This window comes from Pristis pectinata, chromosome 5, assembly GCF_009764475.1.
Source record: "Pristis pectinata isolate sPriPec2 chromosome 5, sPriPec2.1.pri, whole genome shotgun sequence".
NCBI classification, from domain to species: domain Eukaryota; kingdom Metazoa; phylum Chordata; class Chondrichthyes; order Rhinopristiformes; family Pristidae; genus Pristis; species Pristis pectinata.
The window spans coordinates 28,968,930-28,987,118 of record NC_067409.1 but is presented as its reverse complement, the minus strand read 5'-3'; the positions used below and the strand labels follow the sequence as shown (position 1 = coordinate 28,987,118).

The 18,189-nt window shown below is 40.5% G+C and overlaps 1 protein-coding gene across 1 annotated transcript in view; it reads right to left on the bottom strand.

The window, feature by feature from the left end:
- Positions 1-9,965, bottom strand: part of LOC127570523 (patched domain-containing protein 3-like) — a 30,412-nt gene extending 20,447 nt beyond the window's left edge. Inside the window, exon 1 of the mRNA XM_052016175.1 lies at positions 9,249-9,965. Coding sequence (XP_051872135.1) covers positions 9,249-9,965 — 717 coding nt within the window. The remainder of the gene's footprint in view (positions 1-9,248) is intronic.
- Between the last annotated feature and the right edge of the window lie 8,224 nt (positions 9,966-18,189).

The window sequence follows — 18,189 nt, the reverse complement described above, 5'->3', positions numbered from 1 at the left end:
CTTGCCCTGTCTCATTCCCTAAGAGGAGATCCAGTATCGTGTTCTCCCTAGTTGGGACCTCTACATATTGACTACAGAAATTTTCCTAAACACATTTGACAAACTTTATCCCATCCAGTCCTTTTACAGTATGAGATTCCCAGTCATTATGTGAAAAGTTAAAATCACCTACAATCACAATTTTATATTTCCTACAACTGTCTGCTATCTGTCTACAAAGTTGCTTCTCTAAATCCCGCTGACTATTGGGAGGTCAATAATATAGTCCCATTAACATGGTCATCCCTTTTTTATTCCTCTGTTCCACCTAAAATGCCTCGGTAGTCGAGCCCTCCAGAGTGTCCTTTCTGAGCACTGACATGACATTTTTCCTAATGAGTAATGCCACCCATCCCCCTTTAATACCTCCCCGTCTATCATGTCTAAAACCTCGTCTCACTAATGGCTACAACATCATAATTCCTTATACCAATCCATGCTCTAAGTTCGTCTACCTTACCTACGATACTCCTTGCACTGAAATAGACACAACTCAGAACATTAGTCCCACCATGCTCAACCTTTTGGTTTCCATCTTTGCTTGTAGTCTTAACATCTACTTTCCCCACAGCCTCTCCACTTGCTGCCCTGCCACTCTAGTTCCCACCACCACCACCACACCACCCCCCCCCCCCCGCAAATCTGTTAATATTATTCCATAATTTACTTCAGGTGTGCAAGTACCCCTAGCTACTTTAGAGCACATGAGCACATTTAATGGTTTCCCACAGACACAATAATATTAGCAGATTTGTTTTATGTAGGAAATAACAGAAAGTGCTCATCAGATTAGGCAGCATCTGTGGAATCTCTAAGGTCATGAACCCGAAATGTATCATCAGAACTTGAGTTACGGATTTTATGGGCAGACAAGTAAATGCAGTGGAGACACAGAGACTGCAGATGCTGAAATCTGCAGCAACAAACAATCTGCTGCATCTGTGGGGAGAAAGGAATCCTGATGCAGAGTCTCAACCCGAAACATTGACAATTCCTTTCCCTCCACAGATGCCGCTTGACCTGATGAGTTCCTCTAGCAGATTGTTAAAAAAGTAAATGTGGTGCATTTTCTACATTGGGGTGGAGAGAATGAATATTTAATATGAACGATGGAGTGCCAATTAAGTGGGCTACCTTGTTCTGAATGTGCTGGGTTTCTTGAGAGTTGCTGGAGATACAGTTATCCAGGCAAGTTAGATAGTACTTCATCAGCCCTGTTGTACCCTGCAGATGCTGTAAAGACTCAGGGATGACAGGACTTCTAACTCTTGTAGACACATGGCTCATCCAACTAAGTTTTTAGCCTCAGGATGTTGATGGTGGAGGAAAACTGTGATGGAAATGTCATTGAAAATCAAGGGTTAGTGGTTATATTCTTTCCTGTTGGTGATGATCATTGACTAGCACCTGTGTGGCATAACTGTTGCCTTGCCACTTATCAGCCCATGCCTACAATGTTATCTGGGTCTTGCTATATGCAGGCATGAATTCTATGCTTGAGGTTCTGAGGAGCTGTAAAAGGAACTGAACTTCATTCACTAATGATGATGGCTGGGTCTATGACACTAAGGAACTCTTGCAGTGGCTGTTTCCATTATGCAAAATATAATTCCAATCAGTGGGGTGTTTGGTTCCAATTAACTTCAATTTTACCAGTGCTCCTAGATGCCACACTGAGTTAAATGCTGTCCTTTTTTTGTCACATATAATACATTTGGAAAACAAAGGAACAAGGGTTATTGAAGATGGTTAAAGTTGTTCTGACTACATAATGGAAGAAGAAAAAGTAATAATACCAAAATACAGGGCAAAACTAACAATTTAGAAACATGATCTACAGTATATTGATCGTAATAAAGCAAATGAAGTTGGAAATAGAGGTATTTCATGTACCATCTTGCTGTCAAAGAGCAATGGCTAAAGTAATAAATCTATGAAATGGGAAGAAAGACAAACCCACAATCATGGGAGGATTCAAACACATCCTATTAATCCAACAAGGAGTGATAGTAAAAGGGAAAAATGGCATGAAACTTTACAGTGTGCACAGGACACATTTCCTCATAGAACATAAGAAATTCAAAGAGGAATCAATGTTGGATTTAGAATTGGAAAATGAACCAGACAAGAAAAATTAATTTAGTAATCATCTCGGCAATAATCACCATAGGTATTAGAGAATTAAATCATTGGGCTGGTATCTGAGATCCAGATCAACTGCATTCAGGGACACAAGTATGAATCGCAATATGGGTTGAGGTGGTAATATTGATAGAGAAGGAAAAAGGCCAAAAGCAAACTAACACTTTTCTGAGTGGCAGGCAGTGACTAGTGGGGAAAGCAGAGGGATTGGTGCTGGGACCCCAGCGATTCACAATATCGATTAATGATTTGAACAATGGAATTAATTGTAATACCTCCAAGTTTGCAAATGAGACAAAGCTGGGTAAGGGAGTGAGTCTTGAGAAGGATGCACAGAAACATTAGGTCAATTTAGACTGAGGGAGTGGGCGAATACAATATAATGTGTATAAATGTAAGGTTATTCACTCTGGTGTCAGTAACAGGAAAGCAGACTATTATCTGAAATGACAATAAACTGGGAAAGGGGGAGGTGCAATGAAACTTGGATGTCCACGTGTGTGGGAGATCACATCTCATGAATTTGATTGAGTTTTTTGAAGAAGTAACCAAGAAGGTTGATGAGGGCATGGCAGTAGACATGGTGTACACAGACTTCAGCAAGGCCTTTGATAAGGTTCCACACAGTAAAGTGCTATGGAAAGTTAGATCATATTGAATCCAGGGAGAGCTAGCTAACTGGATACAGAATTGGCTTGATGGAAGGAAGCAGAGGGTGATGGTGGAAGGCTGTTTTTCAGAGTGGCATAGTCACTAGGCCCGTGAAGAGTGGTGTTCCCCAGGGTTTGGTGCAAGGCCCATTGCTACTTGTTATCTATATCAATGATTTGGATGAGAATGTACAAGGCATGGCTAGTAAATTTGCAGATGACACTGAAATAGGTGGTGTCATTGACAGTGAAGATGGTTATCAGGATTTAAGAAGGACTTTGATCAGTTGGGTAAGTGGGCCAAGGAATGGCAAATGGAATTTAAATCGTCTAAGTGTGAGGTGTTGCATTTTGGGAAGATAAATGGGGGTAGGACTTTCATAGTGGATGGTAGGGCCCTGGGGAATATTTTAGAACAGAGGGACCTGGGAGTACAAGTACAAGGTTCCCTGAAAGTGGCGTCGCAGGTAAACAGGATGGTGAAGAAGGCTTTAGCACGCTGGCCTTCATCAGTAAGTGCATTGCGTATAGGAATTGGGATGTTATGTTGCAATTGAAAAGACTTTGGTGAGGCCGCATTTGGAATATTATGTTCAGTTTTGATTACCCTGCCATAGGAAAGATGCCATTAAGCTGGAAAGAGTGCAGAGGAGATCTACGAGGATGTTATTGGGACTTGAGGGACTGAGCTATGGAGAGAGATTGAGCAGGTTGGAACTTTTTTCATTTGGAGAGTAGGAGAATGAGGGGTGATCTTATAGAGGTGTATAAAGTTAAGAGGGGTATAGATAGGGTGAGTGTGCACAGTATGTTTCCCAGGATTGATGAATCAAGAACTAGAGGGCATTGGTTTAAGGTGAGAGGGGAGAGATTCAATAGGAACCTGAAGGGCAACTTTTTCATCCAGAGGCTGGTAAGTAAATGGAATGAACTGCCAGAGGAAGTGGTTTAGGCAGGTACATTAACAGCATTTAAAAGGTACTTGGACAGGTACATGGATAGGAAGGATTTAAGAGGGACATGGGCCAAATGCAGGCAAATGGGACTGGCTAAGATGGGAATCTTGGTCAGTATGGACCAGTTGGGCTGAAGGGCCCGTTTCTGTGCTGTATGACTCTATGACATTAAGTTGGAGGATTGCAGCAAAGCTATATTATGTGCACATATATTTTAATATGCTATTAAAAGCAACCATGCCTGAAGGCCCCCAAACAACTATATTTACCTTTGTATTTTTGAAAGGGAGATAGAATGTATCAGATCTACAGGTTAGCTAAATATCAGTAGGAAAAATAATAATCTTTAGTTGAAGATGTAATGGAAAAATATCTGAAAACAAATATCATAAAGAATAGTTTGCATGGATTTTAAAATAACTATGTTATATAACAATTTCTTTTTCTGCTTTCTACAGTTTTTGTTTTAACTCTGGTTAGACCACGTTTGGACTATTGTGTTCAGTTCTGGTTGGCTCATGATAGAAAGGATGCGGAAGCTTTAAAGAGGGTTCAGAGATTTACCAGGATGTTGCCTGGATTGGAGAGCATGTCTTATGAGGATAGGCTGAGTGATCTAGGGCTTTTCTCTTTGGAGAGGAGGATGAGAGGTGACTTGATAGAGGTGTACAAAATGATAAGAGGCATAGATCAAGTGGACAGTCAGAGACTTTTTCGCAGGGCGAAAATGGCTAACTTAAGGGGTATAATTTTAAGGTGATTGGAGGAAGGTACAAGGGGATATCAGACGTTTTTTTTTTACACAGAGAATAGCAGGTGTGTGGAACCCCCTGCCAGCAGAGGTTGTGGAGGTAGATACATTAGGGACATTTAAGAGACTCCTAGAGAGCCACATGAATTATAGAGAAATGGTGGGGTATGTGGGAGGGAAGGGTTAGGTAGATATTAGAGCAGAATAAAATGTCAGCACAATATCGTGGGCTAAAGAGCCTGTACTGTGCTGTAATTTTCTATGTTCTATATTCAATTATAAAGTGATAATTTTGGACATTTCTCACTTTATATGGTAGACTTTGAGAGAGAAGGCTCTGGCACTTTGCACATTTGACACTTTCAACAAAATAGCCTTGTGTTGCCATCTATCGTGCACCTCTCTAGACATGGGTAATGAACAGTAGTTAACATGGACAATAGGGATAGCCAGTATGACTTTGTGCAGGGGAGATCACATCTTACAAATATGATTGAGATTTTTTTTGAGATGATGAAGATTGATGACAGTAGGGCAGTGGACATTTTATTCATAGACTTTAGTAAAGCATTTGACAAGGTCCCTCAAGGTAGGTTGATCCAAAAGATTAAGGCACATGGAATCCACCGCGACTTGGTAGATTGAATTCAAAATTGACTTGGCCCTTTAAGACAGAGGATAGTGGTGGAAGGATATTATTCTAATTGAAAGTCTGTGACCAACGGTGTTCTTCAGAGATCAGCACCGGGACATCTGTTGTTTGTGATATAAAGTACTTTGATGAAAATGTAGGTGGGCTGATTAGCAAGTCTGCAGAACAGACAAAGATTGGCAGAGTTGTCAATAGTGAGGCAGGTTGTCAAAGGATACTGCAGGATATGGATGTTGGAAATATGGGCTGACAAAAGGCAGATGGAATTTGAAATCTGGATATTGGCGAGACCAAATATAGACTAGGTGATCACTTTGCCGAACACCTGCACTCACAACAGCCATCTTGAGTCCTAGTTGCATGCTATTTCAAGTCCCCTTCCAATTCTCACACCAACCTGCCGGTCTTTGGCCTTCTCCATTGGCCAAATTCAAACTAGAAGAACAGTACCTCATATTCTGTCTGGGTAGTGTGCAAGCTAATGGTATGAACACTGAATTTTCCAATTTCAGGTAACCTGCATCCTGTGTTCCTTTTTCTCTCCTTCTGATCCACCCAGGTTCTCTCACCACACCCCCCCTTTCCAAAACCCTTCTCCCCAGCACCCCTGTTTCCTAGTTCCTTTTCCCTCTCCCACCTGGTTCTATCTGTCCATCAACCCTCCTTTATCTGGTTCCACTTATCACCTTCCTTACTTATCAGATTCCAGAATCTGCAGCCCTTTGTTGTCTCTGCTTATCACCTTCCAGCCTGTCTCCGTCCCTACCCTTCCCTGGCTCCATGTGCCAGTCTCCCTCCTCATCTGGTCCATGAATCAACTACCAGCTCCTGCACACCCCTCCCCCTCACCTCTGTATACTGGCTATCTCCCCCCACACTCTTAGCCCTCATGCAGGGACAACCCAGAATGTCACCCTTCCCTCTGCCTCCACATATGCTGCCTGCTCCAGAGTTCCTCCATCAGTTTGTTTTTGATCCAGATTCTAATATCTGCAGTCTCTTGTATCTCCATCGCTGACATCTGTTGAGCTCTAGCCACACTGCTGTTGCTGGAAGGTTTACCATGTGCAGATGAAAAACCTCAGTGATGCTGTACATCTCAGATCCTGGATGATTCCAGGTGGTTGTGACTACCATCTGCCACATTTTGCTGTTGCTGCTTACTGCTGCAACACAACGTGGATGTACACAATTCTCTACTTGGAGAGGGGAAACTATTTCTTTCATTTATTTGTATAGCGAGCAGTAAGTTGTGAGTGCACACAGATTTTTCACTTCCAGTTTCAGTGAGTGCCAGTCTCTGCACTTGCTTCCAGAAGCTCCATTTGCCTCAGAGGTGGTCATCAGCAATAGAAGGACGTTGCAAATGCTGAAAATGCAAAGCCTCACCATCAACACTATTACACTACCAATGTAGTACGGCACACTTAGATGTCATATATCTGTCACTATCAATATCCTAGGGGTTACCATTGACCAGAAACAGAACTAGAGTAGCCATATAGACAATGTGGCTACAAGGCCAGTCAGAGGCTAGGAATCCTGCAACGAGTAATGCACCTCCTCACTCCCCAAAGCCTGTCCACTATCAACAAGGCTCAAGTCAGCAGTGTGATGGAATACTCGCCATTTGCTTTGATGTGTGCACCTTCAACAACACTCAAGAATCTTGACACCATACAGGACGTATCAGCCCCAGTAGCAGCAGTCTGCACTATCTACAGGATGCACTGCAGCAACTCACCAAGACTCCTGAGACAGAACCTTCCAAACCCCATGACCTCTACCAGCTGGAAGGACAAAGGCAACAAAAGCATGAGAACACAAGCCATGCATCATCCTGACTTGAAAGTATATTGCCATTTCTTCACCATCACTGGAACTCTCTCCCTAGCAGCATTCTGGGTATACCTGGTCTCAAGGACTGCAGCAGTTCCAGAAAATGGCTCACTACTAGCTTCTCAAGGGCAACTAAAGATGGGTGATTAAATGCTGGCTCAGCCAGCAAAGCCCACATCCCTTGAATGAAATTGTGAAACTTAAATAAAAATTGGGCACAAAAGGGGAAAAGTACTGCATGAAAACATTTAACTGAAAACTTGATTGTATGCTGAAAAACAGAGGGGTAAGAACTCAATTTATATGCAACTCAATTTATTACAGCGCCAGTGATCGGGGTTCGATTCCCGTCGCTGTCTGTAAGGAGTTTGTGCATTCTCCCGTGTCTGCATGGGTTTCCTCCGGGTGCTCTGGTTTCCTCCCACATTCTAAAGACGTACGGGTAGGTTAATTTGGGGGTTTAAAATGGGCGGCGCGCACTTGTTGGGCCGGAAGGGCCTGTTACCACCCTGTAAATAAAATTAAAAAATGATTGAGCCTTTCAGGAGCTACTGGAGGAAAATAATTCAGGTGGAGTAAAATAATCCAGCAATTACAACTCCCTCACATTCTATGTTTAATTGGGATATCCCACACCCTATCCATTCCCTTGATTTGAAAATTCATTCTCTTGACTTTGGAACATTATATGCCAACTGATATTGAGCTTTTATCATGCAAGGCTTGTGTATTTGGCCTCAGTTTGAACATCTAACTTAGAAACATCTTACAGGCTCAATGAACAGCCCTATTTAATTTGATATACTGATTCATGCAAGGTACCTACTGCAGATGAGCTGCTATTTTGTTAGCTCAAGGATTTGTTCCTCTCGTTTTTTTTTTATGTTCCCAAATTGTTTTGTGTCAAAGGCCAATAACATTAAATAAATATTTAAATTTAAAATAGTTTCTTTTCATTCTGAAACAGAGTTTCATTTCTTGGATGTAGATTACCTGACAAAATACAAAAATTAGAATTGTTTTTCCAGAAATGAAATTGAAAACTACAATAGCCAAATGAATTAACCTGTGCACTTGTGCTGAACAGAATTTAGAACCATAGAACAATAGGCCCACCATGTTGTGCCGACCTTTAAACCATGCCTAAGACTATCTTACCCCTTCCTCCCACATATCCCTCTATCTTAGATTCCTCCATATGCTTATCTAATCATCTCTCGAACTCGACCAACGTACCTGCCTCCACCACTACCCCAGGCAGCGCATCCATGCGCCAACTACTCTCTGGATGAAAAACCTCCCTCTGATATCTCCCTTGGACTTCCCACCCATTACTTTAAAGCCGTACCCTCTTGTATTGAGCATTGGTGCGCTGGGAAAGAGGTGCTGGCTGTCTACTCTATCTATTCCTCTTAATATTTTGTACACCTCTATCATGTCTCCTCTCATCCTCCTTCTCTATAAAGAGTAAAGCCCTAGCTCCCTTAGTCTCTCCTCATAATGCATACTCTCCAAACTAGGCAGCATCCTGGTAAATCTCCCCTGTACCCTTTCCAACACTTCCATATCCTAAAATGAGGTGACCAGAACGGGACACAGTACTCCAAGTGTGGTCTAACCAGAGTCTTGTAAAGCTGCATCATTACCTCGCAGCTCTTAAACTTGATCCCATGACTTATGAAAGCTAACATCCCATAAGCTTTCTTAACTACCCTATCCACCTGAGGCAACTTTCAGGGATCTGTGAATATATAACCAGATCCCTCTGCTCCTCCACACTACCCAGAATCCTGCCATTAACCTTGTACTCCACCTTGGAGTTTGTCCCTCCAAAGTGTACCACCTCACTCTTCCCCAGATTGAACTCCATCTGCCACTTCTCAGCCCAGCTCTGCATCCTATCAATATCCCTCTGCAATCTTCAACAGTTCTCCACACTATCCACACCACCACTGACCTTTGTGTCGTCTGCAAACTTGCTAACCCATCCTTCTACCCCCTCGTCCAAGTCATTAATAAATATCACGAAAAGTAGAGGTCCCAGAACCGATCCTTGTGGGACACAATTAATTGTAATTTAAATTACAATTTTCAACAATTTAGATTGGCTTAAAACTGGATCACTTTCAACCAGTAAATACACAATAAATAAACTACAAAGATCACATTTTGTGAACTTCACCAAAAGCGAAATAAAATGTTATCATTTCAAAATTTACCTTAATCCATTTTAAATCTGATGATTTAGAAATTTTGTTCAGAAACGTCTGAATCCACATTCTGGTCAGCTTTTCAAATTTTTCGTCGTCTTCTCTTAAGTGATATTCAATCCTAACCGCACGAGCTTTTTTAACTTTAAATCCATCTAACTCAACTCCACCCACAGCAGTTCCAATAAACGAGTTATTATGGAGAGGATATTCAAACACAATGCTCTCCACTAGATCAGCCTTGTGATTTATAATACTTAAAATTGGACTTGCATAACATGACCCAGCGAATTTCGCACAAAGAGTCATAAAGTCATATTCAGTGTCATTGTAAGTAACCTTTAAATTTTTGACCATTTTATCAAGTTCTAAGATCTCTTCAAATGCTTTTTTGGTAAGGATGTTACTCTCTTTAGCAACAGCAACGAAAGAAACAAATGCCCCATCTGTGAAAAGCCTCGCTACCGAGAATTCGGCAAAATCTATTGGAAAATGCTGTCGAACAAAAGATCTTTCTACTTTTGCTCGACCGCTTGTGGGAGTAAACTGTTCTTCTATGTCATTTGCTTCAGTTTTCTTAAAATTCATGAACCCTGACCCGAGTATTACAGAAATTACAATAGGAATTCCGGCAAACCACAACGAGTGCCGAGCCACGCATCTTCCTAACATGGCAAAAGCAAGACGAAGGGGTTTCTCAATGCAGTCTGTGTTACAGCTATCCATACCCAAGTCTCCGGTTCAACCGCACACTAACCCCGCAATTTAGGGAGACCGCTTAATCGCAGTAACGATTACTTGCCAGGTACCAAATGACCCTTGCCAATAGTGTGCAACTACACGGCAAGCCACCAACTCCCGGCCACCATTTTAAGTGTCCCGTTTCCCCACAGCGACAATCCGTCGTTTGAAAGTCGCCGAGTTCTCCGGCGCCGTGTACCAGGCGGACGGGTCGCGACGTTTGAAATTTAAACCCGGGGCCGACTCGCGGGCAGTCGGGCACGTGAGCTGGCCGTTCCCCGCGCGCGCGCGCGCCAGTCGGGCACGTGAGCTGGCCGTTCCCCGCGCGCGCGCGCGCCAGTCGGGCACGTGAGCTGGCCGTTCCCCGCGCGCGCGCGCGCCAGTCGGGCACGTGAGCTGGCCGTTCCCCGCGCGCGTTGGTCGAGCCGGTCAACAACCAGCAGGCTTCTCGCCTTTCTCTTTGATGTACCCTCTGTTGGAAATGAGTTCTGCGTTAAACTGGGCGTTGCCTTCGGGCGCTTCATTGGTATTTTGCATCACTTTGGTTTTGTAATTTGCAGAGGGATTCGGTCAGGTTTTGGGAAAGGGGGTTAGTTGCAAAGTAATGACTTGGTTGTATACGACGCATTATTTTCCATATGCCCATGGATGTATACTGTAAATGTTACGTTACTACCTCATGATATAATGGTATGTAACAGAAAATGCTCAAACAAGAGTGGACTGATGTTAAATGAGTTTATAATCTTGTTATATTAAATACATTTTGTATTAATGAGATTGCAATGTTGGCAGGCTGTCTTTAAGTCATTTTAAGTCAGTGTATACCCCCATCTCAATACTTTCCAATACTCTAATTGGTTTATTATTGTTACATGTACTGAGGTACAGTGGAAAAACTTCGTTTTGTACGCCATCTATACAAATCATTTCAAAACATAAGTACATCGAGGTAGTATAAGAGAAAAGCAATAACAGAATGCAAAATATAATGTTACATTTACAGAGAAGGTGCGGTGTAGGTAGACAATAAGGTGCAAGGGCCATGATGAGGTAGATTGTGAGGTCGAGTTCATCTTTATCATACAAGAGGTCCATTCAATACTCTTCTGACAGCAGGATAGAAGCTGTCTTTGAGTCATGTGGTGCATGTTTTCAACCTTTTGTATCTTCTGCCTGATGGAAGGGGGGAGAAGAGAGAATAACTGGGGTGAGAGTGGTCTTTGATTATGTTGGCTGCTTTTCTGAGGCAGCAGGAAGTGTAGACAGTCCATGCAATGCAATATGATTTTGCATCGAAGAAGGTGTGATTATTTCCAATGTACATTAGGTTGGTTAAAAGCACTTTTGTACTTGGAACATAGAACAGTACAGCCCAAGAACAGACCCTTCGGCCCATGATGTCTGTGTTGAACACTCCTGCCCATATCCCTCCATTCCCCGTGTATTCATGTGCCCATCTAAAAGCCCATTGAATGCCACTATTGTATCTACTTCCACTACCACCCCTGGCAGTGTGTTCCAAGCACCTACCAAAAAAAACTTGCCCTGCATATCCCCTTTAAACTCCCTCCCACCACCCCCAACGCCCCACCCCCCCACATTAAAGCTATGCCCTCTAGTATTCAACATTTCTACCCTAATAAAAAGATTCTGGCTGCCTACCCTATCTATACCTCTTTATAAACTTCAGTGTACCTTTAGAAGTACTTCAAATATCTTTACTTACATGTAAAGATATAATTAAATATTAATGAATTAAAATATTAATTAAAATTCCTTTCTCCTTCATGTAATTTCCATGTTTCTCTTGAATACATTTTTATTAATGGCTGCCTTATATGTGTGACTCCTAATTTAAGACTCGTGCAAAAGTGGAAGCACCTTCGCCATGTCTGCCCAATGAAACATCTTCATGATAAATCAGCCTGTTGTTTCTCTTTTAGAAAAATGTCCCAATCTAGTCATAGCTTCATGGTTCAGGTATATTCTGTAAAACTCATTCTGGTTCTAATCTTATAATATTGGAGACCAGAATTTAGCACAGTACTATGTTCATAATAAACTTAACATAATAACATATCTTATCAGTAATATTCTTTTGGAAATGAATCCTGATGCTTTGTAAAAATACTTTTTCAATCTTTTTATTAAATTTCGAATTAATAAACATAACAATAGTAACTATACACATACAAAGAAATCGGGATTACAATAATAACAGTTAACGATACAGACACACAGGGTAAAATATTTAATGAACCTCCCAATCTCTTGATAATTGAACATGAAAAAAAATTAAAAGGAAATTTGATTATATGAAAAAACTAAAAAAAAGAACAATAACAAAACAAACAATAATAATAAACAAAAACTAACCAAAAACTAAACAAGAGTTGGGCTGTCGTATTTCATCATTAACTCCGCTCCTCTATATTCGAATAGAAAGTTATTGAAAAGGATTCGGAAAAGGTCAACTTACATCATATGAAAATGCTGGATAAATGGGCTCCAAGTTTCTTCAAATTTAACCGAAGGCTCAATAGTACCACTCCTAATTTTTTCTAAGTTTAAACATGTTATAGTTTGGGAAAACCATTGGAATGTAGTAGGAGGTTTAGGATCTTTCCATTTAAATAGAGTGGATCTCCTGGCTATTAATGCAACAATGCAATCATACAGCAAGCTGAGGCAGATAAATGGCCAGAATCCATCCATTTTCCAAGGCTTATTCCTCCTACCAAAAAAAAAGCACACCACAAATCTATTTTCACCTACTATTTATGCTTAACTTGTGCAAAATTGCTAACATGTTGCATTTTGCATTTGCATAACATCCTTTAACATAGTAAAACATTCAAGCATGCTCATGAATGTTACTAAACTGATAATATTAACTCTATTCCAATTTGGTGTCATATGAAAATTATATTTAGAAAAATGTGCTAACCCACTTCACAAAATGCTACTAAGCAAAATTTGTTACCTAGCTAGCTGAGATATTAAGGCAGATTACCAGAAGCTTGGTCAATATGGCAGTTCTAAAGAAGCATTTTAAAGGGGGAGATGAAGTGAACAGCTGGAACAGTTTAGGAATGAAATTTAAGTGACCAGAATTGGAGGAGTATAGTATCTTGAATGATTAAAGGAGATTATAGAGATGGAAGTGGAGCATGACCAGGGAAGATTTCAAGAACAGGATGAAGAGCAAGCTGCTGCTTATTGGCGAGCCAATACAAGCCCACTCACACAGAAGTGGGAGGTGAATGATGCCATGGGTAGCAGAATTGACACTGGATTGAGCACTCACATCCAGATGGGATCTGGGAGGAGTACAGAACCAAGAACAAGTTGTTGAAATAAGAACATGAAATATTGGAAATACTCACAATGGGCCAGGTAATATCTTTGAAGGATGACACAGTGGCAGTGTTTCCTGAGCATGGGAAATTTGAGAAATTCTGAAAAGTTAGGTTAAGGATTTGAGAGAAAAGAGTATTTGAGAGTGGAGAAGGAAGAAAAGCATGACGCCTGGAGAGCACAGTCAAAGAGGGAATGAAAAAGGAATTTTAAAAAAATGAAAATGGTAGGCTCAGGTCCACAATGGCAATTAAAATACACATATAAATGTAAAAAAAGAAAACATTGTTATACTATAGCCTAAGACTACACCATCTATCAACAGCACCACCAATTTTTGTGTCATCTGCAAATTTACTAATAATAATTTCTATATTCATATTCTTATTGTTAATATAACAAACAGTAAGAGTCCCAGCACCAATCCTTGTAGTAGACCACTGGTCACAGGCTTCTTTCGCAAAAAAACAAATGTTCACTATCATATTTTGCCACTTATTGCCAAGCCAATTTTGAATCCAACCTGCCAAATTTCCCTGGATCCCATGGGCTGTAACCTTTTGGACCAACCTTACACGTGGGACCACCATAGCTTTGTGCATGGAAAATTGCATCTCATGAATTTGATTGAGTTTTTTTGAAGAGGTAACTAAGAGGATTGGCGATGGCAGGTAACCTACAATGTCCTTCTTAGTAAATACAGATGAGATGTATTCATTTAAGACCTCATCTATGTCTTCTGTCTCCATGCACAGATTGCCATTTTAGTTCTTAATGAGTTTTACCTGCTCCTACCCTGGTTACTCTCTTGTCCTTAATGTCCTTAATGCTTTGGGATTTTCTTTTATATTTTCTGCCAGTGATATTTCTGCCTCCTCTTTGCTCTCCTAATTTTTTTAGATAACCCCCTACACTTTCTATACTCCTGATGATCTCCCATGCTTTCAGTTCTCAATACAGATATATGCTTCCTTTTATTTTCCTTCACCCAGTCCTCGATATTCCTTGACATCCAGGGTTCATTGGATTTACTGTCCTTACCTTTCATCTTTATCAGAACTTGTTGGCACCGAATTCTCATTATTTCACTTTTGAATGACTTCCACTTATCTGCTGGAGTCCTACCTGCAAGTAGCTGCTTCCAATCTACTTTTGCCAGGTCCTGTCTTATGATATTGAAATCAGCCTTTTCCCAATTCAAGACCTTAACTTCTGACCATCCTTATCCTTTTTTCTTGAAACTTACAAGTCTGTGGTCACTATTTCTCATTACTCTCCAATGACTCTTTAACCAATTGCCTGGCTACATTCTCTAATAGGACTATCTGCATACTGGCTCAAAAAGCTTTCCTTGATGCACTTTAAAAATTTCACCCCCTCTATGCCTTTCACATTAAAGCAATCCCGGTCAATAATGGGGAAGTTGAAGTCCACTTTTATGTTAAGCCTATTACCCTTTCATTTCTCTGTGATTTACCAACATATCTGCTCCTCCTACTGAAAATGAGGAGGTCTGTAGGATACCCCCAAGCAAAGGGATCACCCTCTTTCTGTTCCTAAGTTCTATCCTAATATGCAGTGTTCTAGGATATCATATCCCATTACCACATCAATATTTCAAAGCCATTATGTTCAAGGTCCCAAAGCAATTTATTGCTGATGAGTTATTTCTGAAAATTCTTTAGGAAATGAAAAGAATATCAAAATTGCTTTAGTGCTGGCTTTTAAGTATTGTTAACAGCCGTGTCACCAGAAGAACTTTCTGCTTTTTTCCAGATTGTGCAATTTAAATTTTTCTTATTAATAGGAAGGCAAGGTAATGCTTCTGATAATGAAGTATTTCTTCTAATAATAAACTGAACTTTCACCCTAAGTTATATTTTTAAATTGAAGTGTTGACTTGAATTGTCCTGTCAGAAACAGAAGGTACTATGATAATACAGGCGACCTCGGTGTTACAGCCAATTGAGTTACTGAAATTTGCCCTTACAGAATTCACAAATCACTACCCAGAAATCTGAGGCATGGAATAAAATTCGCTCTCATGGAACTCGTGGAAAAAAACTAAATGAATCAACACAAAATTTATTTTCTTTCAACTCATTTCTTGACGCATGTGCAGATGGCATGGCTTTGTGTTACAAAATATCATTTTCTAGGAACACAGCCCTCCCCGTAACGCAGTATATGGGAAAAAAAAGCATCTCCCTCTTCTGTGATTTGCATATTGGTAGCATGATCTAAACTTTCATATTTTTGTTTCTACAATATTCTGTGAACTTCAGAAATGCAGCTTGAACTTTTTAAAATCTTTTTATCCCTTGTCTGTCCAATTGTAAGTATAAACCTTGTGAGTGAAAGAGAAACAAAGCTAAATGATTTTGAATTCCCTTGTTTTTTTCTGTTATTAAAAATGTAGCAGAACAAAACTTAAGTAACTTAGGATTGAAAACATTCTCAGGAATATCGTTCTCTCTTTCTTACCCCCTCTGCCCCTCACCCAACCTCTGCAGTGGATAAGCCAAATCTTTAGGGGAAATATACACAAGATTAATATTTTTTGCACTCCACCAAACCCTGATATCTGCCCCATGGTCTTACCTCTGCTCTTTATTTTGTGAAAACACTCTGTAAGCAATTCCTAGACTGAACTAATAATAAGTGAATCCTAGGCTCCATTACCCAGTTTTATCAGTTGTTATACTTACACACAGGTCTGTTTTTGTCTGCATTTTCTGAGCTGAGATGTTATTATTGGCTTGCTTTGTACAGATAGACCTGAGACATGATTCTAAAAAATGTCTGTTAGTGCTTGGTGATGTCCTGAAAACTCAGAGTGGGGAAATAGAGCCATAGTTAAAAGGCTGTTCTTAACGTAGAGAGGCTGGTTCCTTTTGAACACTGATTCTTAGGCATGTGTGAGGAATTAATTGAGGTTTTTAAATGATAAAGGTGATAAGTATGGCAGGATAGATTACTGATGGACAATACCTCTAGTGAAGGATTCTCGAACTGTGGGGCATAATCTTAAAATCAGAGCCAGGCAATTTAAAAGCAAAGCATTTTTTCACACAATTGGTGATGGAAATCTGGAACTTAGTTGAAAAATGTCAAAATAAAAACTGATATTTTCATGAGCTAGTGATTCACATGACCTTACTGAATGGCAGAACAAACAAAAAACAAATGAGTTGCTTTTATTATTGTGAAGTGCGTCAAACTTTTTAATGTATGTTTTGGTGGTGGTGTTCATGGAGACATGACAAAGTGGCAGGGACTCTGTGCACTCACTTAATTGATCCAAGTGAAATCTGTGACCCACTCTATACCACCCCCCCCCCCATGCACTTCTTTTTTTTATCTTTCTCCCACCCTTAATGTCCAGGGCTCCTTGGACTTGTAGTACTTACCTTTCACCCAAATGGGAACTCACTGGCACTTGACTCTCATTATTTCACTTTTGAATGACTCCCATTTGTCCAATGTAGACCTGCCTGCAATTAACAGTTCCCAGTCTAGTTTTTCCAGGGATGAAGATTTTTGACAAGGGCAAGTAAGGTAAGAGATGGACAATTTATATGTGTGCTTTTTTATATTTTCATTGCCATGTTATCAGTCTCTCAGCTTTCAATAACAGTTTCATGCAGCTGCAGTGTGCATCATTGAGCTATTACGATCCAGGACGTTATCAATTCCATCCATTCTTTGAATGGTTACATCACACAACTTTTAAGATTTTAAATCTTGTAATGAATCTGCATTTTGTGTTCTTCTTGCATGCGGGTGGCAGGGATGGGTCGATCCTAGGCAAATGTTAAAATGTTAAAAATTTGAATCAGGAATGCAGCATGATTTGAAGCTGCTCAATCCTGATTTTAACAAAGGCAGAGCAAAAGTTGAGTGATTAATCTGCTCTCAGGAGGCAGATAATTCACTGAAACCTTTTCGGGAAACTATGTGTCCGCTGTGTCTCCCAGGATTCATGAACAGGTGAAAGAATGCTAGAAGACCAAGATCCATTGGGATTATACCATTTTGCCACTGCATATGCGCAAGATGAGTAGAAGTGTTTCTTACAGACATAACAGACTAACTTTAATGCCATCAGCAAACCCTCGACATTCCTAGTCTTCCTGTGATCTCCCTGTCTCTCCTATATTAAACCAGTCCTGTGACCTCTCCCAATCTCTCTCCTTACAACTATTTTTCCCATTCTGATCACCCTTGGATAACCTGCACTCCCAACCAGGCTGAACCACTCTCTTCGCTCAAAAAAACACAAAACTAACCTAATTCTAGCCATAGCCTTTCCTATCAACCAGATTAGCTTTTGATTGTAGGTTCTGATTTCAGAGATGCCTGTACTCCTTCCTGCCAAAAGTCTGTGGTATTTGAGAAGACCTTATCAGTCCAGGTGGTAGATTATAGAGTGGGGTCATATTGCGAAGGATTTAATTATAGGAATGCAGAGAGAACAAAGAGTGGGTCCATACTACAGTAGATATTTTGCTGGATGACCTTTGGCTGCACGGCTTCTTGAACCCTTATAAGTCCACCCTGCAACTGTTAAATTCAAATTTACAATAAAATCCAAAGCATGCAAGTCTTACTTAAACTTTAGAATTCTTGACCTAGTGCTGCCGAATAGGTTACTTATCCAGTCAGCAATTGTTACGTTTCTTTGTTTCTGTTCTCTCTTTCTAACTGCTCTCAGTTCACAACTTTTATGCTCTTTTAGTCATGTTTTCTCTCCCTAACTTGTTTCATTAATCTATCAATGAGATGACATCATTGACAGTTTATCCCCAGAGCAACCCTGGCCTCAGTTTATCGGAGATATTCCCTTTGT